Genomic DNA, 27,429 nt, shown 5'->3' with positions numbered 1-27,429 from the left:
CCTATCACTACTATGTTTTAAACATTCGTTGTTCAACATACACTTTGTGCACATATGTGTAAAAGAATAACACAGGCTTACTATCCATGCATCCTTGTCATATCAGCTTTTTACCATCTAGCAACATTGCTACACCAACCTCTACAGCAGCTTCTTTTCTAGTGTTTTCCCTTTGATCGATGTCTAGAAGGCCTGGCAACTGAAACAGTCTCCATTCAATCCCCCCGCCTTGGTTTTTCTACATGGCCTCTCATCATCATACTTATGGCCTGAAAAAAGCACTCCCACTACAAGTCTGCTTCTACATAAACTTTATTTCTGAAATTGCAGTGCAAAAGTTGAGAAACTACTAAAAAAAAAGGTCTCAAGCCTAGTTTGGTTAATGGCTCGAAAATTCAAAACAGACAAATCTGTTGACCAACTAAGCAGAAAGAACCAGGTTACAGAGACGATGCCAAAGCAACTGACGATAGCACTCCTAAACACAAACAACACATTTCTGAACACAGAGAGGTGTTCACTGTATAAGATAGTCAGTAGTCTAGAAAGTGGGATGGCACAGCCACAGACAGACATGTGTAGTGTCCCAAATGGTACACTATTCCCTATATAGTGCACTACTTTTGCCCGGGGGTCTGGTTAGGCTCTGGTCAAAAGTAGTGCACCATATAAGAATTGGGTTCCATTTGGGACATGCACATGGTGAATCAGAAAATAGTTAGGAATTCAGTTTAATACTGTAAGTTCCATGGAGCTGGCCAATATGAGAAGAGTAATGTGCATACAGTAAATCATTGAAAAACCCCTTTAGGAAAATCCCACAAAAACACAACCAAAGAAAAAACCCACATAAATGCTATAACTGCTCATGATGTAATGGAAGTAATAAAGACAAACGTTGCTGAAAGGTTTAAGTGCACATCTTAGGAGATACAAAAGACATATTAACCAAATTAAGACATGACACAGTTGTGCATAGTTTGAAAACACTTGAGCCCAAGGCAAACTGTCTCCAATACAACAGAGGCACAAAGTTTCGTAAATATTTCAAAATATAGACCAAATGTGATAAGGTTTAAAAAAAATCTACATTTTTAATATGTGGGATATTTCCACACAAGTCTATCTATATTACTTTTATAGTTATTTCCAAGTATTGTGCTTATAGAACAGACTACAGTGCCACCTGAGGGACACTTATTACTACACCTGGACTGATATGTCCTCCGCTGAGTCCAAATGTGAAGACAGAGGTTGCAAATGGCACAAAAACACCCAGCTCTCAACAAACCTTCCCTTAATATACTCAACACATTCCCTTAACATTCTGTAAACACTGAAGTCTGATTGTTGTCTAACAATGAGATGTATTAGTACCATTATCAATGGAAGATCTGCGTTGTACATGAGACAGAATTAGTAGTACTGATGAAAACAAATTTACATCATTAGTCACTTATTGGGAGAACATGCAATCATTGTCTTTACAGTATGTCTTATTATATATCATAACCCATATCCTTTATTATGTCATGTTATAACACTCCTGACAAACATACCTCATGTCATAACGTCAGTAACGCTTTCCAAAACAACACTCAGACTAGCAGATCAGTGGATCTCAGTACCACGGTGAACTAGGGGCCATATTGAAGACTTCCAAATTAAAATTAGGTTATTGAGGACCTTTAATTGGTTGATTGGTTAATTGATTGACTGACACACTGAGGGATAGGCGGTGATGAGTGCGCCCAGCAGCACAACCATGATGGAGTTTTAGACGCACAGAGGGTTTGATGGGTGAGGGGCTCCTCTCTTCTCCCTCCCCGATCCCTCTCTTTTCACTCATCTCCCTTCATCTTCATCTGTGCCTGCATCTGGGTAATCATCTCCTGCATACGCCTCAGCTACAGAGAGAAGAGAAGGAAAGAGGGGGAAAGGGATAGTTGAATAAAAAAAATACCAGAGAGAGAATACATTCGCCTAGCTTTCTAAGAGCCTCTATGCAAAACCACCTTTTTTCCAATAGAACCCATCTCCATCTAGTGGTCGTGGATAGAACTTCAGGTGGATCATTTGACTTCACAGCCAACGGGGGTCAAATTGACTTATACTAATTCTCCCACTTAAGCATGTGACTGAATAAAAAATATGCATTGATATTTAAATTTACACTAAAGCAGGTTAGTGCTCTTTAGAGCTCTGCATGTTGCAGACTGAAGGAATGCAAACAAACGTAACACTTAGCTAAGCTGATCTGGTATCCCAAGCTGCTTGCTACAAGAATGCAAGTCTGTATTGTGTGATTCTGTCTAATAGGTCACATCCACAGTTTGTGACCAGTGTTAAACGACACCAAACCTCTGCAAAAGACAGCCCAGGTTCAATAGACTCTGGTCTCCACTCAACTTCATCTCAAACTGGACAGAGTGAATGGAGTGCTTAAGGAAATGTGTGTTTCATATGATATGTTAGATGCTGTAAAACTCATTTTGTGCTCATTGTCTCGGCTAAAGCTGGAAATATCTAACATGATTTCTGATAGTGCCGCTCTAAATGTATCATTTGTTTATTTTTCAGTTATTTTATTCTATTACTTTTGTCTGACATTAATGTGGATTGTATTTTATTTGTTGACTGAATAACAAGAGCACTTTAAATAAAATAATAATTCACTAAGACTTACAAGTACAAACACTTCATGGGTCTTCAGAATTCACCAAACAATGTTCTTATATGGGTCCTCAGATCTTCAAAATGTTTTACAGCTGCACCGTCGAGAGCATCCTGACCAGTTGCATCACTGCCTGGTATGGCAACTGCTCGGCCTCAAGGCACTATAGAGGTTAGTGCGTACGGCCCAGTAGATCACTGGGGCCAAACTTCCTGCCATCCAGGACCTCTATACTAGGCGGTGTCAGAGTAAGGCGCCAAGTCTAGGTCCAAGAGGCTTCTAAACAGCTTCTAGCCCCAAACCGTAAGACTCCTGAACATCTAATCAAATGGCTACCCAGACTATTTGCGTTGCCTCTTGTCACCTATTCTATGCTGCTGCTACTCTGTTATTATCTATGTATAGTCACTTTAATAACTCTACCTCATGTACATATTACCTCAATACCGGTGCCCCCACACACTGTACCGGTACCCCCTGTATAAAGCCCCCTATTGTTATTCTTATCTCTTACTTTTTTTAGGTATTTTATTAAAACTGCATTGTTGTTTATGGGCTTGTAAGTAAGCATTTCAATGTAAGGTCTAGCTAGACCTATTGTATTCGGCGCATGTGACAAATACAATTTGATTTCTAAATCGTCTATTTCTGGTTGACTGAAAACTTCTGACCCTCTTCATAAAGTAGTACCAGTAGTAACATCAGTCAAGGAACAGAAACCAATCTGACCTCCCATAAGGACACAGCCATAGAATTAGAATAGTAATTTAATAGGATCTTTATGGACACAGCCCCCACCAGCAGCCAAGCCAGTATAAACCCTGTATACAATACTCTTTACATCGCCTGACTCATTCCCACCATTTAACTGGGACAGGAAGTCAGATATGTCATATCCTGTACAGACATGCATGTTTACTAACAGCTTTAATTGGACGTGCATGTTTAATAACAGCTTTAATTGCATTCCACCATCTCTATACTTCGCAATGGCAAAACAAACAGCCCAATCAGAGGGAATTCGGAAGCATCGGGTCATTTGTTATTCTCCGACAGATCACTGGCTGCATGGTTTAGTATGGACAAAAGGGTAGAGGCAAACACCCTTGTCTCTCACGTTAACCCTGTATTAGCTACTCACCTCAGCCTCCTTCTGCAGGAGAATCTGGTCTTTGTCAACCACATCCTCTTCCACAGCTCTGTAGGGGAATAATAAGGAACATAACTGTAATAGCCTCAGCATCAGCCTGTGTGCGCATGTGTGTGTGTGTGTGCGTATATATATATATATATATATATAACACTGCAGACTGACCTGCCAGCTCTCTTCAGTCTCTCTGAGCGAAAGTTCTCGTAGTGCAGGTCCTGTGTGACCTCCTGGAGGTCCTGCATGTGGGTGCTGAAAACACACACAACCATCACACGTCAGTATCACTATACGGCTAGTACGAACCCCCATAACACCCACTAGATTAGACTGCATCACTAGAGGAAGCAACAGATGGGCAGACTTGAAGTTCTCTATTCACCCACTAGATGGCAATATAGTAATACATAAAGAAAAAGCAGGGATAAGAGCATGCATAGATTCCTATTACTTTACATGTAGTATTAAAGGCTACCTGTTCATACATTTGATTAATAGTTTTTTTTAACAAAAGTTGCATTGCATTGTCATGGTGACTCACACAAGCATGGTGCGTAGTTTGAGGAAGTCGTTGTGCTCTGGGTTCTCCACCTCCACGACCCCCCAGGGGTAGAGACGACCTCTGATTTTCTTCCCTTTCACCTCAATCAGCTGGTTCGAACCAATCACAGCAAATGGAATGCTCGCCTGAGGGGGAGGAGTAAAGGGGGAGAGATGGATAGAAGGGTGAGGAAGATAAAGGGAGACAGAGAGGAGTGTGAAAACAAAGGGATATAGAGATAGAGGGATCAAGGAAGGAAATAATGACCAGATGGTTCAGGTTTGACATAACGCTGACCTACAGTATATCACAAAAGTGAGTACACCCTGAAACTGTGCTGCAGCTCAGTTTCAGGGTCTTGGCAATCTTCTTATAGCCCAGGCCATCTTTATGTAGAGCAACAATTCTTTTTTTCAGATCCTCAGAGAGTTCTTTGCCATGAGGTGCCATGTTGAACTTCCAGTGACCAGTCAGTATGAGGAGTGTGAGCGCGATGACACCAAATTTAACACACCTGCTACCCATTCACACCTGAGACCTTGTCACATGACACCGGAGAGGGAAAATGGCTGATTGGGCCCAATTTGGACATTTTCACTTAGGGGTGTACTTTCTCTTAGTTGGTGTTAGTATTTCTACGTCATCCCAAATGACACCCTATTACCTACATAGTGCACTACTTTTGACCAGATGGCAAAAATAGTGCACTACATAGGGAATATGGTGCCATTTGCCTGTGTGTGTCATACCTTCAGTACTCGTGTCTGCTCCTTGAACTCCTCATCCTCATCTGAGTCAGCGTCTGGCAGCTGGTAGATCCTGATGCCATGCTCTGCAATCTCATCCAGGATCTAACACAGAAACATACACACAGGGTCAAAAACCCACCGTGACCTTTTGACCTTTCAAACTTTCTCAGGCAGATGAAGTTACCCCTAGGCACTGATCTAAGGTCAGTTTCACAATCTGTGCCTAAGGGCAACCTGTACTGGCCAGAGCCGCCCCCAACCAAGCAGGAATCCCTCTCATCTGAACTAGGCAGTTGGTAATTTTCGATGTCACTGCTGTCTGTCAGGCCCCTCTTCCCTCTGTTCTCGCTCTCCTGTGTCACTGTTTCAGACATGGCCCAGCCTCCACGACAGGAGTAAGATTCTGGACACGCCATTTCCTTCTCCCTCTTAATACTTCTAGTTCTAGCCACTTGCCCCGGTCCTCAACACTATCTGGAGAATAAAACATCCCACTTGCCCCAGTCCTCAACACTATCTGGAGAATAAAACATCCCACTTGCCCCGGTCCTCAACACTATCTGGAGAATAAAACATCCCACTTGCCCCGGTCCTCAACACTATCTGGAGAATAAAACATCCCACTTGCCCCGGTCCTCAACAGTATCTGGAGAATAAAACATCCCACTTGCCCCGGTCCTCAACACTATCTGGAGAATAAAACATCCCACTTGCCCCGGTCCTCAACACTATCTGGAGAATAAAACATCCCACTTGCCCCGGTCCTCAACACTATCTGGAGAATAAACCATCCCACTTGCCCCGGTCCTCAACACTATCTGGAGAATAAAACATCCCACTAGCCCCGGTCCTCAACACTATCTGGAGAATAAAACATCCCACTTGCCCCGGTCCTCAACACTATCTGGAGAATAAAACATCCCACTTGCCCCGGTCCTCAACACTATCTGGAGAATAAAACATCCCACTTGCCCCGGTCCTCAACACTATCTGGAGAATAAAACATCCCACTTGCCCCGGTCCTCAACACTATCTGGAGAATAAAACATCCCACTTGCCCCGGTCCTCAACACTATCTGGAGAATAAAACATCCCACTAGCCCCGGTCCTCAACACTATCTGGAGAATAAAACATCCCACTTGCCCCGGTCCTAGTTCACTTCCCTACACCTCTTCAGGGCGACACCAGGAGAGGGCTTTTGACTACACTACAGTCAGTCCACTACTGCACTGCTGAGAGCCAGAGAATACCTGGTGTGTTTTGTGCAGCCTCACAGGCCCAGGGACTTTAATTAACTACCCCTAGGGTGGAGACGGGGGAGAAAGAGGGTGTGTTTGTGAGAGATGTCTAACAGACCCAGGGATTTTAATTAACTACCCCTAGGGTGGAGACGGGGGAGAGAGAGGGTGTGTTTGTGAGAGATGTCTAACAGGCCCAGGGACTTTAATTAACTACCCCTAGGGTAGAGACGGGGGAAAGAGAGGGTGTGTTTGTGAGAGATGTCTAACAGACCCAGGGACTTTAATTAACTACCCCTAGGGTGGAGACGGGGGAGAGAGAGGGTGTGTTTGTGAGAGATGTCTAACAGAGTCATAAGGAAAGTTCTCCCCACTCCTTTGTTCAGTCTCCAGCAGTGAAGCAACAACACAAAGGCCTTTCTTCACCAGTATCTAGAGGACAGGTGGAAATGTTTATTTTATACATCAAACGTGTATTTCTCTGTTTTCTCATGAGCAAAATTCAATTAACAATGCATGAGTGTTGCATAACTGAGCCCAAAAATGTCAAGTGTTGTTTCCCTGACATTTTTGGGACTTTCATGTAATCTATAAAGTACAGTAGAGAGGGAAACAGGAACCCAGGATGTGAGAGCAGCCTTTTCCTACAGAGCAGGCCACTGTTCCAGCTCCTGTTATGGTTGTGGGTTGTTTTCTCAGAGCAGAGTGTGTGTTATAGGGTGTGTGTGGGGAGAGAAGGGTATTGTTAAGGACAACTGAAAACAAACAGACCTACTGGACCCAGAGGACAGCTGGACACAGAACAAGACCCGTTCCCCATCACACACGACCTGTGGATTCTTCCCACACAGAACAGAAACATCAGTATTGTGGGGTAAGAGTTCGGGAAACGTGCCACCGAGGGGAAATAAACAGATATCACACAATGGCAGGGAAAAAAGTAACAAACAACAAAACTGGTTACGTCAATCCAGTTTAAAATGCTGAAAAACATGTGAAATATATTTCTGAATGTATCAGAGGTGGGAGGGATACAGAAGGAGCCTCCTGCAAAGCCACAGCGACCAACAACACACCCAACAACCAACTGCCATAACAAAAGGTTTCATGTGAATCATCCAGTGATATCAGTGGGAGATTTATAGGAACGCGGGAGTTGCATCTCAACTGAGGAATTGAACTAAAAACCAATCTCTCAACTGGTGTTTGGACCTGTTCCCCAACCTGCTAAGCCTAATAACTATTTACCTGGATTTACCTAACATCTATTTACAGCAGCCTGACTTAACCATCCACACCTGTAATCACTAGCTTCAGGGGTGATGTGTTCAAACCACTGCCTGATCTAAATACGTCTAAATGACAAATATAACACACAATGTTAGGCAAGTCAATTATATTTGTTATCCTATTTATTTAGATTTCTTTACTATACTCATTCATCACACTTTAAAGTCACTGAAAATAAGTACATTTCATAGGCTTGCATTTAAAGTGGATTTTAGCAGTCATCTAACAATACAAGTAATCCTGACAGAGATATTGGGCTTTTGTACAGGATACCAGGCCTCTTAGTTGCAACATGTGGCGCTGCTGTAACAGAGTATTGACATGCTCCTACACAATCCTCTCTCCTTACTGTCTAACTAGAAGGCTGATTACAGTCCTGTGTTGTAATTGCCTCCGTCTCTCTCGCTCTGCCTGCCTCCGTCTCTCTGTCTGCCTGCCTCCGTCTCTCTGCCTGCCTCCGTCTCTCTGCCTGCCTCCGTCTCTCTCTCTGTCTCTCTGCCTGCCTCCGTCTCTCTCTCTGTCTCTTTGCCTGCCTCCGTCTCTCTCTCTCTCTGCCTCCGTCTCTCTCTCTCGCTCTGCCTGCCTGCCTCCGTCCGTCTCTCTGCCTGCCTGCCTGCCTCCGTCCGTCCGTCCGTCTCTCTGCCTGCCTGCCTCCGTCCATCCATCTCTCTCTCTCTGCCTGCCTGCCTCCGTCCGTCTCTCGCTCTCTGCCTGCCTCCGTCCGTCCGTCTCCATCTCTGCCTGCCTGCGTCCGTCCGTCTCTCTCTCTCTCCCTGCCTGCCTCCGTCCGTCCGTCCGTCTGTCCGTCTCTCTCTGTCTCTCTCCCTGCCTGCCTCCGTCCCTCTCTCTGCCTGCCTCCGTCCGTCTGTCCATCCATCCATCTCTCGCTCCCTGCCTGCCTCCGTCCGTCCCTCGCTCCCTGCCTACCTCCGTCCGTCCGTCTGTCTCTCTCTCACTCCCTGCCTGCCTCCGTCTCTCTCTCGCTCCCTGCCTGCCTCCGTCTGTTCGTCGCTCGCTCGCTCCCTCCCTGCCTCCGTCCGTCTCTCGCTCGCTGCGTCCGTCGCTGCCTGCCTCTCTCTCTCTCCCTGCCTGCCTCCGTCCGTCTCTCTCTCGCTCCCTGCCTGCCTCCGTCCGTCCGTCTCTCTCTCGCTCCCTGCCTGCCTCCGTCCGTCCGTCTCTCGCTCGCTCCCTGCCTGCCTCCGTCCGTCTCTCGCTCGCTCGCCCTCTCTCTGTCGCTCGCCCTCTCTCTGTCCGTCTCTCTGCCTGCCTCCCTCTCTCTCTCTCTCTCTCCCTCTCCCGTCCCCCTCCCTCTGCGTCCGTCCGTCCGTCTCTCTCTCGCTCCCTGCCTGCCTCCGTCCGTCTCTCTCTCTCCCTGCCTGCCTCCGTCCGTCCGTCTCTCTCTCTCTCTCTCCCTGCCTGCCTCCGTCCCTCTCTCTGCCTGCCTCCGTCCGTCTGTCCATCCATCCATCTCTCGCTCCCTGCCTGCCTCCATCCGTCCCTCCCTCGCTCCCTGCCTACCTCCGTCTGTCCGTCCGTCTCTCTCTCACTCCCTGCCTGCCTCCGTCTCTCTCTCGCTCCCTGCCTGCCTCCGTCCGTCCCTCGCTCCCTGCCTACCTCCGTCCGTCCGTCTCTCTCTCACTCCCTGCCTGCCTCCGACTCTCTCTCGCTCCCTGCCTCCGTCCGTCCGTCGCTCGCTCGCTCCCTCCCTGCCTCCGTCCGTCTCTCGCTCGCTGCGTCCGTCGCTGCCTGCCTGCCTCTCTCTCTCTCTCCCTGCCTGCGTCCGTCGCTGCCTGCCTGCCTCTCTCTCTCTCTCCCTGCCTGCGTCCGTCCATCTCGCTCCCTGCCTGCCTCCGTCCGTCCGTCTCTCGCTCGCTCCCTGCCTGCCTCCGTCCGTCTCTCGCTCGCTCCCTGCCTGCCTCCGTCCGTCTCTCGCTCGCCCTCTCTCTCTGTCCGTCCGTCTCTCTGCCTGCCTCCCTCTCTCTCTCTCTCTCTCCCTCTCCCGTCCCCCTCCCTCTGCGTCCGTCCGTCCGTCTCTCTCTCGCTCCCTGCCTGCCTCCGTCCGTCCGTCCGTCCGTCCGTCGCTTGCTCGCTCCCTGCCTGCCTGCCTGCCTCCGTCCGTCGCTCGCTCCCTCCCTGCCTGCCTGCCTGCCTGCCTCCGTCCGTCTCTCACTCGCTGCATCCGTCGCTGCCTGCCTGCCTCTCTCTCTCTCCCTGCCTGCCTGCCTCCGTCCGTCTCTCGCTCGCCCTCTCTCTCTGTCCGTCTCTCTGCCTGCCTCCCTCTCTCTCTCCCTCCCGTCCCCCTCCCTCTGCGTCCGTCTGTCCGTCCCCCTCCCTCTGCCTGCCTCCGTCCGTCCCCTTCCCTCTGCCTGCCTGCCTGCCTCCGTCCGTCCGTCCGTCCGTCCCTCCCTCCCTCCCTCCCTCCCTCCCTCTGCCTGCCTGCCTGCCTGCCTCCGTCCGTCCCCCTCCCTCCCACTCTCCGCCTGCCTCCGCCTCTCTCCCTCCCACTCTCCGCCTGCCTCCGCCTCTCTCCCTCCCACTCTCCGCCTGCCTCCGCCTCTCTCCCTCCCACTCTCCGCCTGCCTCCGCCTCTCTCCCTCCCACTCTCCGCCTGCCTCCGCCTCTCTCCGCCTGCCTCCGCCTCTCTCCCTCTCTCCGCCTGCCTCCGCCTCTCTCCGCCTGCCTCCGCCTCTCTCCGCCTGCCTCCGCCTCTCTCCGCCTGCCTCCGCCTCTCTCCGCCTGCCTCCGCCTCTCGCCGCCTGCCTCCGCCTCTCACCGCCTGCCTCCGCCTCTCGCCGCCTGCCTCCGCCTCTCGCCGCCTGCCTCCGCCTCTCGCCGCCTCTCTCCCTCTCTCTCTCCGCCTGCCTCCGCCTCTCTCCCTCTCTCTCTCCGCCTGCCTCCGCCTCTCTCCCTCTCTCCGCCTCTCTCCCTCTCTCCGCCTGCCTCAGCCTCTCTCCGCCTGCCTCAGCCTCTCTCCGCCTGCCTCAGCCTCTCTCCGCCTGCCTCAGCCTCTCTCCGCCTGCCTCAGCCTCTCTCCGCCTGCCTCAGCCTCTCTCCGCCTGCCTCAGCCTCTCTCCGCCTGCCTCAGCCTCTCTCCGCCTGCCTCAGCCTCTCTCCGCCTGCCTCAGCCTCTCTCCGCCTGCCTCAGCCTCTCTCCGCCTGCCTCAGCCTCTCTCCGCCTGCCTCCCTCTCTCCGCCTGCCTCCGCCTGCCTCCGCCTCTCTCCCTCTCTCCGCCTGCCTCCGCCTCTCTCCCTCTCTCCGCCTCTCTCCCTCTCTCCGCCTGCCTCCGCCTCTCTCCCTCTCTCCGCCTGCCTCCGCCTCTCTCCCTCTCTCCGCCTGCCTCCGCCTCTCTCCCTCTCTCCGCCTGCCTCCGCCTCTCTCCCTCTCTCCGCCTGCCTCCGCCTCTCTCCCTCTCTCTGCCTCACTCTCCGTTGCTGTGTTTGATTTGGCAGACCAGGTCTCTGGTAACAATGGCACACAGGGTTCTGCCTCAGTATTAATTAGAAAAGGAAGTGAGAGCTTCTGATTTAAACGCTTAGTTTGTTTTGATATGTGATCTAATATGACTGTGTGTAAGTGGAGCCGTGATGAGGAGGAGGAAGAAACATTCCCCTTGGGGGAAATAAATTATAAGGGTGGGGAGGGACATTCTTACTGTATGGGGTATTATGGAGACAGTGAATATGATAAGTTGAAACACTTTTGTCCCAAATGGCACCCTATTCCCTACATAGTGCACTACTTTTTGACCAGGGCCGTAGGATATGGAGATATATATATATATATATAGAGGATGTTTTATCTACATAGGGAAAAAGGAAATATTGAGTCACTTAGGCCTCCAACACACACTAACAGATGCAGTAACCCTGGTTACAGACACCACGGAATAACAAACACAAATCATATTTCCATATGGTTTTCTCATAAACATGACCTCAAAGTAAACCCAATATAAAAACACCCACAGGAGTATGACTATCATAGCCACAAACCAATAGAAAAACAGTCACAAACACACACCTGGGTTAAGCCCCGCTCCACCACAGTACAGTTAGCTACAGTGGCCACATACCATAATGGTGTTTGTAGATAGCAGCCTCTACATTATGAGAACAACAGTCCCAATCTTTGTGGCTATGTCCCAAATATCAACCTATTCCCTTTATAGGAGCACTACTTTTGATCAGAGCCCTATGGGCCCAGGTCAAACGTAGTGCACTATAAAGGGAATAGGGTGCCATTTGGGACACATCCTGTGTAACATCAGCCACAGACCACAGCCCTGTCTGTCCACCTGGCCCTACTCTTGGCCTGACTCAGCAGCCTGTTCAGGTCTGCCATCATGGGCTGTTTGTGCCCACTAAACAACTAGTCCACCAGGGAACAATGCTTGGAAGTGAAACTATGCACCTAAGGAAAGTCTTATGAAATCAACAAATCAGAGTGAAAAACGAATGGCATCATTAAACTCTTATCGACCCAGGGTGAGGAGGGCAAGGAAGCAGTGGCCCAGAATGCTAAGTAAGCTTTATGTAACATTACAGACCACAGCCTCTGTAGCCAATAAAGCTATCCAATACACAATGAATAACAACCAAAAATGTCATATTTGACCACTGACTGAGCTCACACATGCTCCTACTAACATGGCTCACACACATAACACAACCAATGATGGAGTCAGTGGGGGAAAACGCTGACTGCGCATTGGATCCCTCTAGGTCCCTCCCTCAAAAACAACTTTAATTCTAAATGTAATTTGTTAACCTTAAGCCCTGAGAGAACAAATGATTCCGTCTTTCCAGGAAATGTCTTGAGACTTACCCTCCTGCTGCCCCTAGGGAGTCAGAGGGGTTGACGGAGCCCCAACAATACTCACTCTGAGGGAGGCAAGCTGAGGGTATTAGACACCCATGCCACCCCCTCCACACACACACACCTCTCTCTCGCTCTCTGTAGGATCAGCTCTCGGGTTGGGATAATCTGGCAGACAGCAGGAGAATGAATGTGTGTGTGTGTGTGTGGAGAGAAAGACGACGTGGAGCTTAGGATCTCCATGGGGGGCGATTGCCAAGGAGAGGATGCCTGTAATGGTACATACTGTCTGGGGCTGCCTGTAAACCTGCCCCAGCCTCTCAGTATTACACAACTAGCCTTTGACTCCCTGCTCCATCTTTTGCCCCCAAGGCCCCTAACATCTGGCCCTAGGGCTGAGAAGCTCCAGGTGATCCTGTCGAAGACTCATTCAGCTTCCCAAATGGCACCCTATTCCCTAACCTAATACAGACATCCTGACGACTGCACCATGATCTGGCTGCCCAGACAGTAATATACAGTAGCATGGAGGTGTACAGGTACGCAGGCTAACAGAGACCCTCACAGCACTGCATGGGAAAACTTTCTTCTTTCGTCCAGATCAGAAATGAAAAGGGTGAAGCAAAGAGTGACTCATTCTGAAAGAGCATTTAAACAAAGACATCAAGTTGACATTCCAGACCTATTCACTGGACCACAAGAGCAGAGGTCCTTCCTGTAATTACTGTACCAGACTGGACCGGTCCTGCTCAGTCTGCCCAGGTTGGGAGCATGGGAATGGAGGGGTGTTGGGGAAGACAGTCACTAAGGTAACTAGTGGGGCTTAATGCGTAATTTAAAAAAGGCAACGGAATGACAGCAACCCCCCCCCCCCCCTCTCTCTCGACTGGGAGCATTCGTACAGTAGAGCTAAGGCCCAACCGATCCACAGACCACCCACATCAAACTCTGATCACAGAGTGTGAAGGAAAGTTCAGTACAGTACTAATTAAGCCTAGTAATAATGTATAAGCTAGTATCACAAAGGAACATGTCAGCTTAAGAGTTTTGAAAGGAGCTCAGGCTACCTCAGGCTGGTTCTGGTTGTCACAGTGCAGTTTCACAGTAGGTTGAACATAAATGTAGTAAGAAACTAATATATCTATTAACCCCGTAGGTCGAAGCCCTTAGATCGCAATATCTAGTAAGCTAACATATGGAATTGCTTTAAGATGGTCATGAAATGTATCATTTAGCCATTTGATTTAGAATTTTAGGCCCCCTGTAGGTATACTTTTTAAAAATAAACAAATTATTTGATGAAACATTGAATTTGGTCATTACTGGTAAATCCCATAAAAACGTATTGAATAACACTCATTAATGGCAAAAACAGAAAGTCGAAAAATGAATCATAAGAGACAAGGTTTTGAAGTGTCTTCTATATCTGAAAGATATAAGATGTTTGGTTTACTCCTATGCTGTTTTTACAGCCAGGTGCTGAGCTTCCTTCAGACCACTCCCCTGAAGCTTGAGTGCATTGAGATTGGTGACATATTAGTTTATAGCTCCAACGGTTCGGTCTGGACAGTCGGTTTTGTGAGAAGACCTCTTTGAAAAGGAGGACATCCGTGGCAGAGAGTTCAGACGACGGCCGTAAAGTTTGTGGATGTCGTAGAGCTAAATGTGAGAGTCTCCCCTTTGGTGACATATTCGTTTGTAGCTCACATGGTTTGGGTTTTACAGACGATTTAGTGATGATTTTCTTGTCCGGATCCTCTCATGTGTACAATCACAAGCCCTGTGTTACACGTGAACTTTATATCACCGGAAAGAAGGGATTGAGATGTAGCCACTACAAGATGGTAAGTCTCTAGCATAAACACATGGATAGATATAATTACTTCACCATCTTGACTTCAAGATCTTCTGACTTCTAGGGGCTAATATCTTTACTTATATTATTTGTCTAACTAATAAGTAGATTCTATGTCTTTCTTTTGATGGGGTGTCAGGCAAAACAATTATTCAGGGGGGGGGACTAAGATGTTCCAAAAGCAAGGAAACCTGCTGTTTTCTCACTGTAAAAGGCCCGTTCCAAATCCACTCCTGAGAAGGTAATTGTGTGTTAGTCATTCTCTCCACGGAGGGAAATGTGTATTTATTATTTTTAATCCTGCAGAAGCACGGGCATGCCCTGGCACAATGACTGCCACAGGACAGACAAATAAATACCACAGAATTGTTGGAGTAACAGGCAGGAAAAGGACTGGACAACGACCACACAGACACACACACACAGGAGAGACCTCAGTAAGGATGAGGTCATTATCAGTGTTTGACCTTTACCCATACAAACACTCATTGGTCTTTAGTAGTTAAGATCCATTAGATGCTCAGAGGAAAAAAGAAACAATGCAGGATTTGGGGAGGGAATACAAGGTATTTGGCAAACTGTACTCCACTGCTACTATCGGCCTAGAGACTGAGGTATAGCGCTATACTACGCTACTAATACCCCTGTGGGGCTGTAGCGCTGGTTCACATAGCAGGAGCAAGGCTGAGAGGACTGAGGATGCCTGGGAGAGTCGACAGGAGTGAGACAATGACGGGAAAGCTGTGACAGCATCACGGGCGGCGGCCTGGGTGATATATGACAGCCGCACGGCCAAACTGCCTTCCGGGAGAACAAGAGAAGAGGGGGGAGAGAGAAAGGGAGGGCCGAACAATTGGTTGTACCCCCCCCCCCCCCCCCCCCCGGCTCAGCGCTTGAAAAGAACTCCTCCTGAGCTCTCCAGCCATCTCTGACCTCTGCCTCCCTTCAAACTGCAGTGGCCATGTAGTGACCTAATAGTAGCAATTGCAGTAAAATAACTCATTAAAATGCTACTATACCACTAAAGCAGGTTAGTGGGTACATACCGTACAGTGTACTAGCACCACATGCCCTCCCTCGCCAAGATCATCTGAAACCCATTGCTGAATAAGCTCAGTTATTTGTATTCTCTTTTCCATAGACCGCTGGAAATTCACTAGTGTATTTCAAAATGGCTTCCCTTATATGGCAAATCCACTACCACTGATTTGCAGGGATTTTGTTATCTGATATTTTTTCAGTAGCATTGTCCCAGCCAAGATCCAGTCTAAACCAGCTCCTGTGTATAGTCTGATCAAATAGAGAAGCAGTAGTGAGGTGGTTTATGAGTAAAGCCCCACACAGGATATGACTGCAGGGTCCCAGACACAGAGGATAAACTCTCCAATATATCCTGTTCAGGACTACTTATGAGTTACAGACCACTGTGACCTTAGCCAGGGAAACTGGCACTACAAAAAAAAAAAGAGGAAAGGAGAGAGAGCAGGAAGAACAAAGGAACATAGTAAGAGGAGGGGAGAGAAGGAGAGAACAAAATAAAAGGATGGAGACAGAGAGTAAGAGAGGTTTGTTCAGAGGTTGATAAGCTTATATTGAGCAGGGTGGCAGGCTGCGTCTTGTCGGTGGTATAGTCTTGACACATTGCAGGAAACGTATATTGTTCTATACAAGCTGTTTCCCCCTAATAATACGGAGGGAGCAGGGCTGTGGCTGAGGAACACAATTATATGAAAGGACAAACAATGTAAAAACGGTGAGAAAGTGGCGATCGAAAAACAAATAAACAAATAAATATCAGGGGGAAAACACAAGAGTCATTAATCATTCTACAGCCAAGGTCTTTTTGTGGCAGATTCTTGGCTACTGCCTCTCTGACTTCAATAGAAGGACTGGTACTCAATGAAGTACCCTAGTCCATCTAACAGAGGAGAGGTGTTCTACTACCCTAGTCCATCTAACAGGGGAGAGGTGTTCTACTACCCTAGTCCATCTAACAGGGGAGGGGTATTCTACTACCCTAGTCCGTCTAACAGAGGAGAGGTGTTCTACTACCCTAGTCCATCTAACAGAGGAGAGGTGTTCTACTACCCTAGTCCATCTAACAGAGGAGAGGTGTTCTACTACCCTAGTCCGTCTAACAGGGGAGGGGTGTTCTACTACCCTAGTCCGTCTAACAGGGGAGGGGTGTTCTACTACCCTAGTCCGTCTAACAGAGGAGAGGTGTTCTACTACCCTAGTCCGTCTAACAGGGGAGGGGTGTTCTACTACCCTAGTCCGTCTAACAGAGGAGAGGTGTTCTACTACCCTAGTCCGTCTAACAGGGGAGGGGTGTTCTACTACCCTAGTCCATCTAACAGAGGAGAGGTGTTCTACCAACCTAGTCCGTCTAACAGGGGAGGGGTGTTCTACTAACCTAGTCCGTCTAACAGAGGAGAGGTGTTCTACTACCCTAGTCTAACAGAGGAGAGGTGTTCTACTACCCTAGTCCATCTAACAGAGGAGAGGTGTTCTACTACCCTAGTCCATCTAACAGAGGAGAGGTGTTCTACTACCCTAGTCCATCTAACAGAGGAGGGGTATTCTACTACCCTAGTCCGTCTAACAGGGGAGGGGTATTCTACTACCCTAGTCCATCTAACAGAGGAGAGGTGTTCTACTACCCTAGTCCGTCTAACAGGGGAGGGGTGTTCTACTACCCTAGTCCGTCTAACAGGGGAGGGGTGTTCTACTACCCTAGTCCGTCTAACAGAGGAGAGGTGTTCTACTACCCTAGTCCGTCTAACAGGGGAGGGGTGTTCTACTACCCTAGTCCGTCTAACAGAGGAGAGGTGTTCTACTACCCTAGTCCATCTAACAGAGGAGGGGTATTCTACTACCCTAGTCCGTCTAACAGGGGAGGGGTGTTCTACTACCCTAGTCCATCTAACAGGGGAGGGGTATTCTACTACCCTAGTCCATCTAACAGAGGAGAGGTGTTCTACTACCCTAGTCCATCTAACAGAGGAGAGGTGTTCTACTACCCTAGTCCATCTAACAGGGGAGGGGTGTTCTACTACCCTAGTCCATCTAACAGGGGAGGGGTATTCTACTACCCTAGTCCGTCTAACAGAGGAGAGGTGTTCTACTACCCTAGTCCATCTAACAGAGGAGAGGTGTTCTACTACCCTAGTCCATCTAACAGAGGAGAGGTGTTCTACTACCCTAGTCCATCTAACAGAGGAGAGGTGTTCTACTACCCTAGTCCGTCTAACAGGGGAGGGGTGTTCTACTAACCTAGTCCGTCTAACAGAGGAGAGGTGTTCTACTACCCTAGTCCATCTAACAGAGGAGAGGTGTTCTACTACCCTAGTCCGTCTAACAGGGGAGGGGTGTTCTACTACCCTAGTCTAACAGAGGAGGGGTGTTCTACTACCCTAGTCCGTCTAACAGAGGAGAGGTGTTCTACTACCCTAGTCCGTCTAACAGGGGAGGGGTATTCTACTACCCTAGTCCGTCTAACAGGGGAGAGGTGTTCTACTACCCTAGTCTGTCTAACAGAGGAGAGGTGTTCTACTACCCTAGTCTAACAGAGGAGAGGTGTTCTACTACCCTAGTCTGTCTAACAGAGGAGAGGTGTTCTACTACCCTAGTCTGTCTAACAGAGGAGAGGTGTTCTACTACCCTAGTCTGTCTAACAGAGGAGAGGTGTTCTACTACCCTAGTCTAACAGAGGAGAGGTGTTCTACTACCCTAGTCCGTCTAACAGAGGAGAGGTGTTCTACTACCCTAGTCTGTCTAACAGAGGAGAGGTGTTCTACTACCCTAGTCTGTCTAACAGGGGAGAGGTGTTCTACTACCCTAGTCTGTCTAACAGAGGAGAGGTGTTCTACTACCCTAGTCTAACAGAGGAGAGGTGTTCTACTACCCTAGTCCGGCTAACAGGGGAGGGGTATTCTACTACCCTAGTCCATCTAACAGAGGAGAGGTATTCTACTACCCTAGTCCGTCTAACAGAGGAGGGGTGTTCTACTACCCTAGTCCGTCTAACAGAGGAGAGGTATTCTACTACCCTAGTCCGGCTAACAGAGGGGAGGTGTTCTACTACCCTAGTCCGGCTAACAGGGGAGGGGTATTCTACTACCCTAGTCCGTCTAACAGGGGAGGGGTATTGTACTACCCTAGTCCGTCTAACAGGGGAGGGGTATTGTACTACCCTAGTCCGTCTAACAGGGGAGGGGTATTCTACTACCCTAGTCCGTCTAACAGGGGAGGGGTATTCTACTACCCTAGTCCGTCTAACAGAGGAGGGGTGTTCTACTACCCTAGTCCATCTAACAGAGGAGGGGTGTTCTACTACCCTAGTCCATCTAACAGGGGAGGGGTATTCTACTACCCTAGTCCGTCTAACAGGGGAGGGGTATTCTACTACCCTAGTCCGTCTAACAGGGGAGGGGTATTCTACTACCCTAGTCCGTCTAACAGGGGAGGGGTATTGTACTACCCTAGTCCGTCTAACAGGGGAGGGGTATTGTACTACCCTAGTCCGTCTAACAGGGGAGGGGTATTCTACTACCCTAGTCCGTCTAACAGAGGAGAGGTGTTCTACTACCCTAGTCCATCTAACAGGGGAGAGGTATTCTACTACCCTAGTCCGTCTAACAGAGGAGAGGTGTTCTACTACCCTAGTCCGTCTAACAGAGGGGTATTCTACTACCCTAGTCTAATAGGTGAGGGGTATTCTACTACCCTAGTCTAATAGGTGAGGGGTATTCTACTACCCTAGTCTAATAGGTGAGGGGTATTCTACTACCCTAGTCCGTCTAACAGAGGAGAGGTGTTCTACTACCCTAGTCCGTCTAACAGAGGGGTATTCTACTACCCTAGTCTAATAGGTGAGGGGTATTCTACTACCCTAGTCTAATAGGTGAGGGGTATTCTACTACCCTAGTCCGTCTAACAGAGGAGAGGTATTCTACTACCCTAGTCCGTCTAACAGAGGAGAGGTGTTCTACTACCCTAATCCGTCTAACAGAGGAGAGGTATTCTACTACCCTAGTCCGTCTAACAGAGGAGAGGTGTTCTACTACCCTAGTCCATCTAACAGGGGAGAGGTATTCTACTACCCTAGTCCGTCTAACAGAGGAGAGGTGTTCTACTACCCTAATCCGTCTAACAGGGGAGGGGTATTCTACTACCCTAGTCCATCTAACAGGGGAGAGGTGTTCTACTACCCTAGTCCATCTAACAGAGGAGAGGTGTTCTACTACCCTAGTCTAACAGAGGAGAGGTGTTCTACTACCCTAATCCGTCTAACAGGGGAGGGGTATTCTACTACCCTAGTCCATCTAACAGGGGAGAGGTGTTCTACTACCCTAGTCCATCTAACAGAGGAGAGGTGTTCTACTACCCTAGTCTAACAGAGGAGAGGTGTTCTACTACCCTAGTCCGTCTAACAGAGGAGAGGTGTTCTACTACCCTAGTCCGGCTAACAGGGGAGGGGTATTCTACTACCCTAGTCCGTCTAACAGAGGAGGGGTGTTCTACTACCCTAGTCCGTCTAACAGAGGAGAGGTATTCTACTACCCTAGTCCGGCTAACAGAGGAGAGGTGTTCTACTACCCTAGTCCGTCTAACAGGGGAGGGGTATTCTACTACCCTAGTCCGTCTAACAGGGGAGAGGTATTCTACTACCCTAGTCCGTCTAACAGAGGAGAGGTATTCTACTACCCTAATCCGTCTAACAGGGGAGAGGTATTCTACTACCCTAGTCCATCTAACAGAGGGGTATTCTACTACCCTAGTCCATCTAACAGGGGAGAGGTATTCTACTACCCTAGTCCGTCTAACAGAGGAGAGGTATTCTACTACCCTAGTCCGTCTAACAGAGGAGAGGTTTTCTACTACCCTAATCCGTCTAACAGGGGAGGGGTATTGTACTACCCTAGTCCGTCTAACAGGGGAGGGGTATTGTACTACTCTAGTCTAATAGGTGAGGGGTATTGTACTACCCTAGTCTAATAGGTGAGGGTTATTGTACTACCCTAGTCTAATAGGTGAGGGTTATTGTACTACCCTAGTCTAATAGGTGAGGGGTATTGTACTACCCTAGTCTAATAGGTGAGGGGTATTGTACCTCCCTAGTCTAATAGGTGAGGGGTATAGTACTACCCTGGTATAGCAATCTATTAAACTGACAAACAAACATAGTGCAAAGGACAACAAGTAAACCCAAGATGAGCAAATCACAGTCAGACATTTTTTTGCCCCTTTAAAAGTCAATTAAATTGATGCTTAGCGAAGGGTAATTGGAAATGCAAAAAAATACAGCTTGGTTCCACGGTTAAATAAGGACCTGTGATAGTGAGTGCCCCCCTCCACTTCCTGCCTATAATGACTTATCCAGGAACTCACTACCATTAGCCTGATACAGACTGTGTCAATTATGCCATCCCTGTTTAATCTGAGTGTGCTGGTAGGCCCATGTGGGAATTCATAAATGTTGTTTGTGGAGGAGCAGCTGAGGTTTGTGTGAAACTGTATGTGAGTTTGTGATGTATTACAGTGCACATCTGTGTGTATGCTATCTATTCAGTTTATCCTAATTACTTGTTAACTGACAGTTGTTAAGGGAACGCTAAGTGGACCATGGGAACCAATTGGACAAACAGACAGTTTTCAACAGTTGAGCAGGAAAGGGTGTGAGACGTTATCAAAGCATATCGTCTCTCCCTCTCTCACCCCAGCCCCTGTGGCTGTCAGAACACTCACCCTATAGGATAGGGTAAAAGCTATACTGAACAAAAATATAAACACAACACGTAACAATTTCAAAGATTTGCTGAGTTACAGTTCATAAAAGGAAATAAGTCAATTGAGAAATTCATCGGCCCTAATCAATGGATTTCACATGGTGGGTTCCAACAAAGCAGCTGTACAGTGACTGAGTCTGCCATCCTCCACTGGAGCCCAGCTAGGAGAGCCGTTCCAGCCCTGAGTGCCAGGCAAGGCCCACTCCGGCCCCATACAGGCCGGGGCAGAGGCCCCCCCACTGGGGGAAATGACCAATGTCTCGGAGGTCTGAAAGAAGTGCTGGTGGGGGATCTGGGACTGAACATACACTACTAGCTGGGACTGGACTGTCAGTACGGTGGTTAGATAGGGGAAATACAGTACAGAGTAGTTACTGTACAGCTCAGGCAAAACAAAGGGGCAGAAGTTAGACAATAAGATATTCACTGTTGATTATATTGGGTGGATGTCACCAAATTATTTTATAGGATGTACGCACACACACACAACGATTCAGCCCTGTCCGGATCTGGTTGCCATCTCTCCCACCAGAGAGAAAGGCACTGTTTGATCCCAGAAAGAAATGTAAACAAACAGACTCAAAAGGAGCAGAAACCAAAACATCTAATCATCAGGCAACAGCACAATTGTTGGGTGGGCTGGGTGGGTGGAGAAGAGGGGGATGAGGGAGTGATATCACAGAAGCAGGAAATCCTATTTACACAACCTTATTCTCCTCTGCCTAGCGTGGGCGATATCATCTTAAAACACCTCTCCTGGTGTGTGTGGTGGTGTGTGTTTTACAGGGTCTAATGCATGTGAGATGAAAGGGAGCCCAAAGTGTAACCTGTCTACGATAACACAAAGGGTCGAACAAGGGTGTGTGTGTGTGCATATTATGTCAGACCAGACCAAACTGAGAGCGTGCAGGCAGGCAGACACCTGGGTCTGCTCCAATAGGAAGCATCTGGGAGGGGATACTGACCAAGATGTGTGCTTTCTCGCTCTCCCTCTTCTCTCTCCTTCCCTGTCTCTCCCTTTCTTTTCTCTCTCTTGGCTCCATATTTTCTCTTTCTGCACTTCTAAATAATCCTGCTATTGTCTAGCAGCAATCAAGCTGCATCATCACAAATGTACACACACGCACACAAACAACAGGCCAAATGTGCGTATTCACATACAATCACAATGTCCGACTTGGATAGCTGCCTCTGATTATTATTCTATCATCTACGTTGTAATGAATGTTCCATATGGCTCAGGACACAAACAAGAACAGCTAGTGAAGCTGATGCAGCCCACAACATCCTGGCAACAACCTCATCTCACATTCCACCGGTTCCATCATGATATTAGTGAAGGGCCATGCTATGTTTTTACACCTGTGTTTAAAAAGGGATTTAAACCTAAGGGAATGAGGGAAAACTATTGAATATGTGGCATACTTATGCACGTGTGCCCAACTCACCCTCCTCTTAAGGCGGTCTCTCTCTTTCAGTGTGAGTGTGTCAGCCTTAGCGATGACAGGGACGATGTTGACCTTGCTGTGAATGGCCTTCATAAACTCCACATCCAGAGGCTTCAGACTGGACAGATCCAGAGACAGGTAGAAATTTAATACAGATAAATAATAGATAGAAAAAAATAAGTGATTATGTTACCACTACCCAGTCTAAATAGTGGTGTGAAGTAGAAGTGTGTGTGTGTGTGTGTGTTACCCGTGTCCAAAAGGAGAGATGAAGTAGAAGCAGCAGTGGACTCTGTTGTCTACGATGTGTCTGCGGTTCAGGCCACTCTCATCATGAAGGTAACGCTCAAACTGGTTATCAATGTACTGGATGATGGTCTTAAAGCTGAGGACACACACACACACACACAACACACATCAAACACAAACCAACCAGAGACATTGTGTGAACTTGAAGACCACCTCCAGAAATAGATGTTGGGTCTTTGTAGCCTTGGCAGTATATACACTGTCTATACTTACGAAGTGGGTGCAACTCAAAAGTCTAAGCTTTTTCTCCTCACCTTTCGTACTTCATCTACACTGATATTAAAACCAGGGATAACAGATAGCAACATGGAGGAAAGGAGACCAGAAAGAGATGCAGCCTATCTCTGCCATCTGACCTGCTTTCTCTGATTACTTCCTGCAGGGCCACTAGGCGTGGTCACATGGTATTTAGCAACAGCTTCCCCCCCAAACAGGAGTAACATCAACACAAAGTCTACTTCCCAAATGGCACCCTATTCCCTGTATTAGTGCACTACTCTGGTCAAAAGTAGTGCACTATATAGGGAATAGGGTGCAGATTACCTCTGACCTATATTCACGTCACCCAGTTGGACCCAGGCAGTGTTGTGGTTCATTCCGTATCAACTCCAGACAACTCAAGCCACTACAGTGAATAAATGCCTTGCCAATTCAACTGAGAGGAATTGAAATTCAATTGAAATGATCCCAACTCTGGATCTTAGCATATCCTGATTACCTGCTACTGTTGCCCCTTTGTCACTAACGCCACTGAGCTGCTAACCTGCTCTATTGCACTCAACCCTTAGACCACTGCCAGTGGTAACAACCCTGGTTTCTACTTCTATCTCCTTCATCTTTAACTCGGCATTGTTAGCAAAGGACCCGGAAGTAAGCACTTCTCTGTTAGTCTACACCTGTTGTTTACTAAGCATGTGACCATTTTTCTATGTCGACTCTTCCACAGGCATGTCAGGACAATCAACAGGAAATGGAGCTGGGAGGTGGAGGGAGAGAGGGAGGGAAAGAGCCCACACAGCAGCTGAGGGGGCAAGGGAACAGGAAGAATCACTGTACCTGCCATCATCAACTATTGTACACACTCATACACACAGACACAGCTACACTCATACACACAGACATAGCTAAACTCACACACACACACACACACACACATACATTTTCTGCCATTGAAATCCTTGGGACACTGCCTCTGCCTCTGGGAGCAACGTCAGCACAAGCCTAAGATCACCATGCAAAATGCCAAGTGTCGGTCAAAAGTAGTGCACTATATAGGGAATAGGGTGCCATTTGGGATGCAGATTACCTCCGACTTATATTCACCCAGTGCTACAGACCCTGGTTCGATTCCAGGCTGTAACATAACCAGCTGTGATTGGGAGTCCCATAGGGCGGCGCACAATTGGCCCAGGGTCGTTAGGGTTTGGCCGGGGCAGGCTGCCTTTGTAAATAAGAAGTTGTTCTTAACTGACTTGCCTAGTTAAATAAAATAAAAATAAAAATCACATCCCCCAGTTGGACCCAGGCATTGTCGGGGTTCATTCCATATCAACTCCAGACGAATCAAGCCACTACGGTGAAAAAATGCCTTGTCCAATTCAACTGAGAAGAATTGAAATTAAATTGAAATGGAATGGAATGATGCCAATATCTTTTTATAATATAATCTTTGAGAACTAACAACCACCAAAATAAAAAGCTAGACAGCAGGGTGAATTTAAAATTAAAACTATTCAGTTGTATTGATTTAGTTATTACGTTTGAGCAAAATAACAAAATGTATGGAAATTAGCATTAAAACGTTCCCATTTCCATGGAAGAATATAGAATCGCCGGAAATTAGCTTTAAAACTGCAACATTTTCCATCAGGTCCATGGCAAATGTGTAGAATTGCAGGAAATTAGCTTTATTATTACAAAAATGTATCATTTGTAGAATTGCAGAAAATTGGCAAAACAAAAAGATTTCTCTACACCGCCAAGACGGGGGTGCTCTTAAAGGCCCAATGCAGAAGTTCTCTCTCAATATCAAATCCTTTCTGGGTAACAATAAAGCACCTTACTTTGATTGTTTTCAACAGTCAAAGAAACAGGAAGAGCAATTTCTCAAGCAAGAATTTTGCTATGACTGTCTGGGAACGGTCTGAGTAGGGAGGAGAAAACTTTCTACCAATAACAGCTAGTTTTCAGTTATTTTTTACTCTCTTTCTTATTGGTCTATTAACTAATGTACCACCTGGTGATGTCACCAGGCAGGCCAAAACTCCATCCAGCTCTAATTTCAGGCAGTCTTTTCAAACAGCTCTTACAGTAGAAGGGTATTATCATAATTTTTACAATTCCACAGTATTCTTCCAACCTCAGTGTAGAAAGGTATATAAAACATAGAAAAAATCGCGTTTTTGACTGCACTGGGCCTTTAAATTCAGCAGCGCTGAACGCCGTCGGTACCCATTGTCACACCCACCACCTAAGCGCCGTTTTGATCCAGAAAAAACCCTGCACACAAACAGACAAAGGGGAGGAGGCTAAGGAAATGGTGAAAGGGTGAATGAAAGATTGGGGAGGTGAGGTAGGAAAGAGAGGGTGGGGGAGGGAGGTGAGAGGGAATTTGAGAGAGGGGGTAAAAGAGGATGGGAGTACAGGAGGGAAAACAAGTGGAGGGGGACTCAGAACATGAAACAGAACAAAATATGAGAAAACTCCTCTGTTTCTCTGTGAGACAGATCTGTGTGTATGTCTCACCAGCCATACACACCCACCTAGACACACACCACCCCCCCCCCCCCCCCCCCCCCCCCGCACCCACCCACACCCACCAGTCCTGGCTGTTGATGGCATCTCCGTATCCTGGGGTGTCGACCACAGTAAGGCGGAGCTTCACGCCCCTCTCCTCAATCTCCACCGTACTGGCTTCTATCTGCACCGTCCGCTCAATCTTCTCTACAGAGGGAGAGATTACATATATAATATTTTGTTTAACACACTAGGTTAAGCTGAGAGGTGTCCCGGGGGACAAGGCCTAATGATAAGTACACTACCGTTCAAAAGTTTGGTGTCACTTCAGAAATGTCCTTGTTTTCCATGAAAACATACATGAAATTAGTTGCAAAATTAGTAGGAAATATAGTTAAAGACATTGACAAGATTATAAATAATTATTTTTTAATTGAAACTTTGCTTTCGTCAATGAATCCTCCATTTGCAACAATTACAGCCTTGCAGACATTTGGCATTCTAGTTGTCAATTTGTTGAGGTAATCTGAAGAGATTTCACCCCATGCTTCACTCCAAAATAGAGTGATAGCCTTCCTTCTTCAAGATCCCTTTTACCCTGTACAAATCTCCCACTTTACCATCACCAAAGAACCCCCAGACCATCACATTGCCTCCACCATGCTTGACGGATAGCGTCAAGCACTCCTCCAGCATCTTTTCATTTTTTCTGCTTATCACAAATATTCTTCTTTGTGATCCGAAAACCTCAAACTTAGATTTGTCTGTCCATAACACTTTTTTCCCAATCATCCTCTGTCCAGTGTCAATGTTCTTTTGCCCATCTTAATCTTTTCTTTTTATTGGCCAGTCTGAGATATGGCTTTTTCTTTGCAACTCTGCCTAGAAGGCCAGCATCCCGGAGTCGCCTCTTCTTCTTTTTTTTTTTTTTTGTTGAATTTTTACCCCCTTTTTCTCCCCAATTTCGTAGTATCCAATTGTGTAGTAGCTACTATCTTGTCTCATCGCTACAACTCCCGTACGGGCTCGGGAGAGACGAAGGTTGAAAGTCATGCGTCCTCCGATACACAACCAACCAAGCCGCTGCTTCTTTAACACAGCGCACATCCAACCCGGAAGCCAGCCGCACCAATGCGCCGGAGGAAACACCGTGCACCTGGCCACCTTGGCTAGCGTACACTGCGCCCAGCCCACCACAGGAGTCGCTGGTGTGCGATGAGACAAGGACACCCCTACCGACCAAGCCCTCCCTAACCCGGGCGACGCTAGGCCAATTGTGCGTCGCCCCACGGACCTCCCGGTCGCGGCCGGTTACGACAGAGCCTGGGCGCGAACCCAGGACTCCGGAGTCGCCTCTTCACTGTTGACGTTGAGACTGGTGTTTTGCGGGTACTATTTAATGAAGCTGCCAGTTGAGGACCTGTGAGGTGTCTGTTTCTCAAAGTAGACACTAATGTACTTGTCCTCATGCTCAGCTGTGCACCGGGGCCCCCCTCTCCTCTTTATATTCTGGTTAGAGCCAGTTTGCACTTCTCTATGAAGGGAGTAGTACAGAGCGCTGTACGAGATCTTCAGTTTCTTTGCAATTTCTCGCATGGAATAGCCTTCATTTCTCAGAACAAGAATAGATTGATGAGTTTCAGAAGAAAGGTCTTTGTTTCTGGCCATTTTGAGCCTGTAATCAAACTCACTAATTCTGATGCTTCAGATACTCAACTAGTCTAAAGGCCAGTTTTATTGCCTCTTTAATCAGGACAACAGTTTTCACCTGTGCTAACATAATTGGGAAAGGGTTTTCTAATGATCAACTTAGCCTTTTAAAATTATAAACTTGGAT

The 27,429-nt window shown here is 47.6% G+C and overlaps 1 protein-coding gene across 1 annotated transcript in view; it reads right to left on the bottom strand.

The window, feature by feature from the left end:
• Positions 1–294: 294 nt before the first annotated feature.
• Positions 295–27,429, bottom strand: part of zgc:63587 (septin-2) — a 41,327-nt gene continuing 14,192 nt past the window's right edge. Inside the window, exons 5-12 of the mRNA XM_021621819.3 lie at positions 25,676–25,799; positions 22,798–22,932; positions 22,548–22,665; positions 5,112–5,213; positions 4,363–4,508; positions 3,990–4,073; positions 3,816–3,873; positions 295–1,907 (exon numbers count right to left, since the gene is read on the bottom strand). Coding sequence (XP_021477494.1) covers positions 1,842–1,907; positions 3,816–3,873; positions 3,990–4,073; positions 4,363–4,508; positions 5,112–5,213; positions 22,548–22,665; positions 22,798–22,932; positions 25,676–25,799 — 833 coding nt within the window. The 3' untranslated portion in view covers positions 295–1,841. The remainder of the gene's footprint in view (positions 1,908–3,815; positions 3,874–3,989; positions 4,074–4,362; positions 4,509–5,111; positions 5,214–22,547; positions 22,666–22,797; positions 22,933–25,675; positions 25,800–27,429) is intronic.

The sequence above is a fragment of the Oncorhynchus mykiss genome, chromosome 11, assembly GCF_057628025.1.
Source record: "Oncorhynchus mykiss isolate SJ-2025 chromosome 11, ASM5762802v1, whole genome shotgun sequence".
In the NCBI taxonomy this organism is placed as follows: domain Eukaryota; kingdom Metazoa; phylum Chordata; class Actinopteri; order Salmoniformes; family Salmonidae; genus Oncorhynchus; species Oncorhynchus mykiss.
Note: the sequence above shows the minus strand (reverse complement) of the source record. Positions and strands in the feature narration are given on the sequence as shown.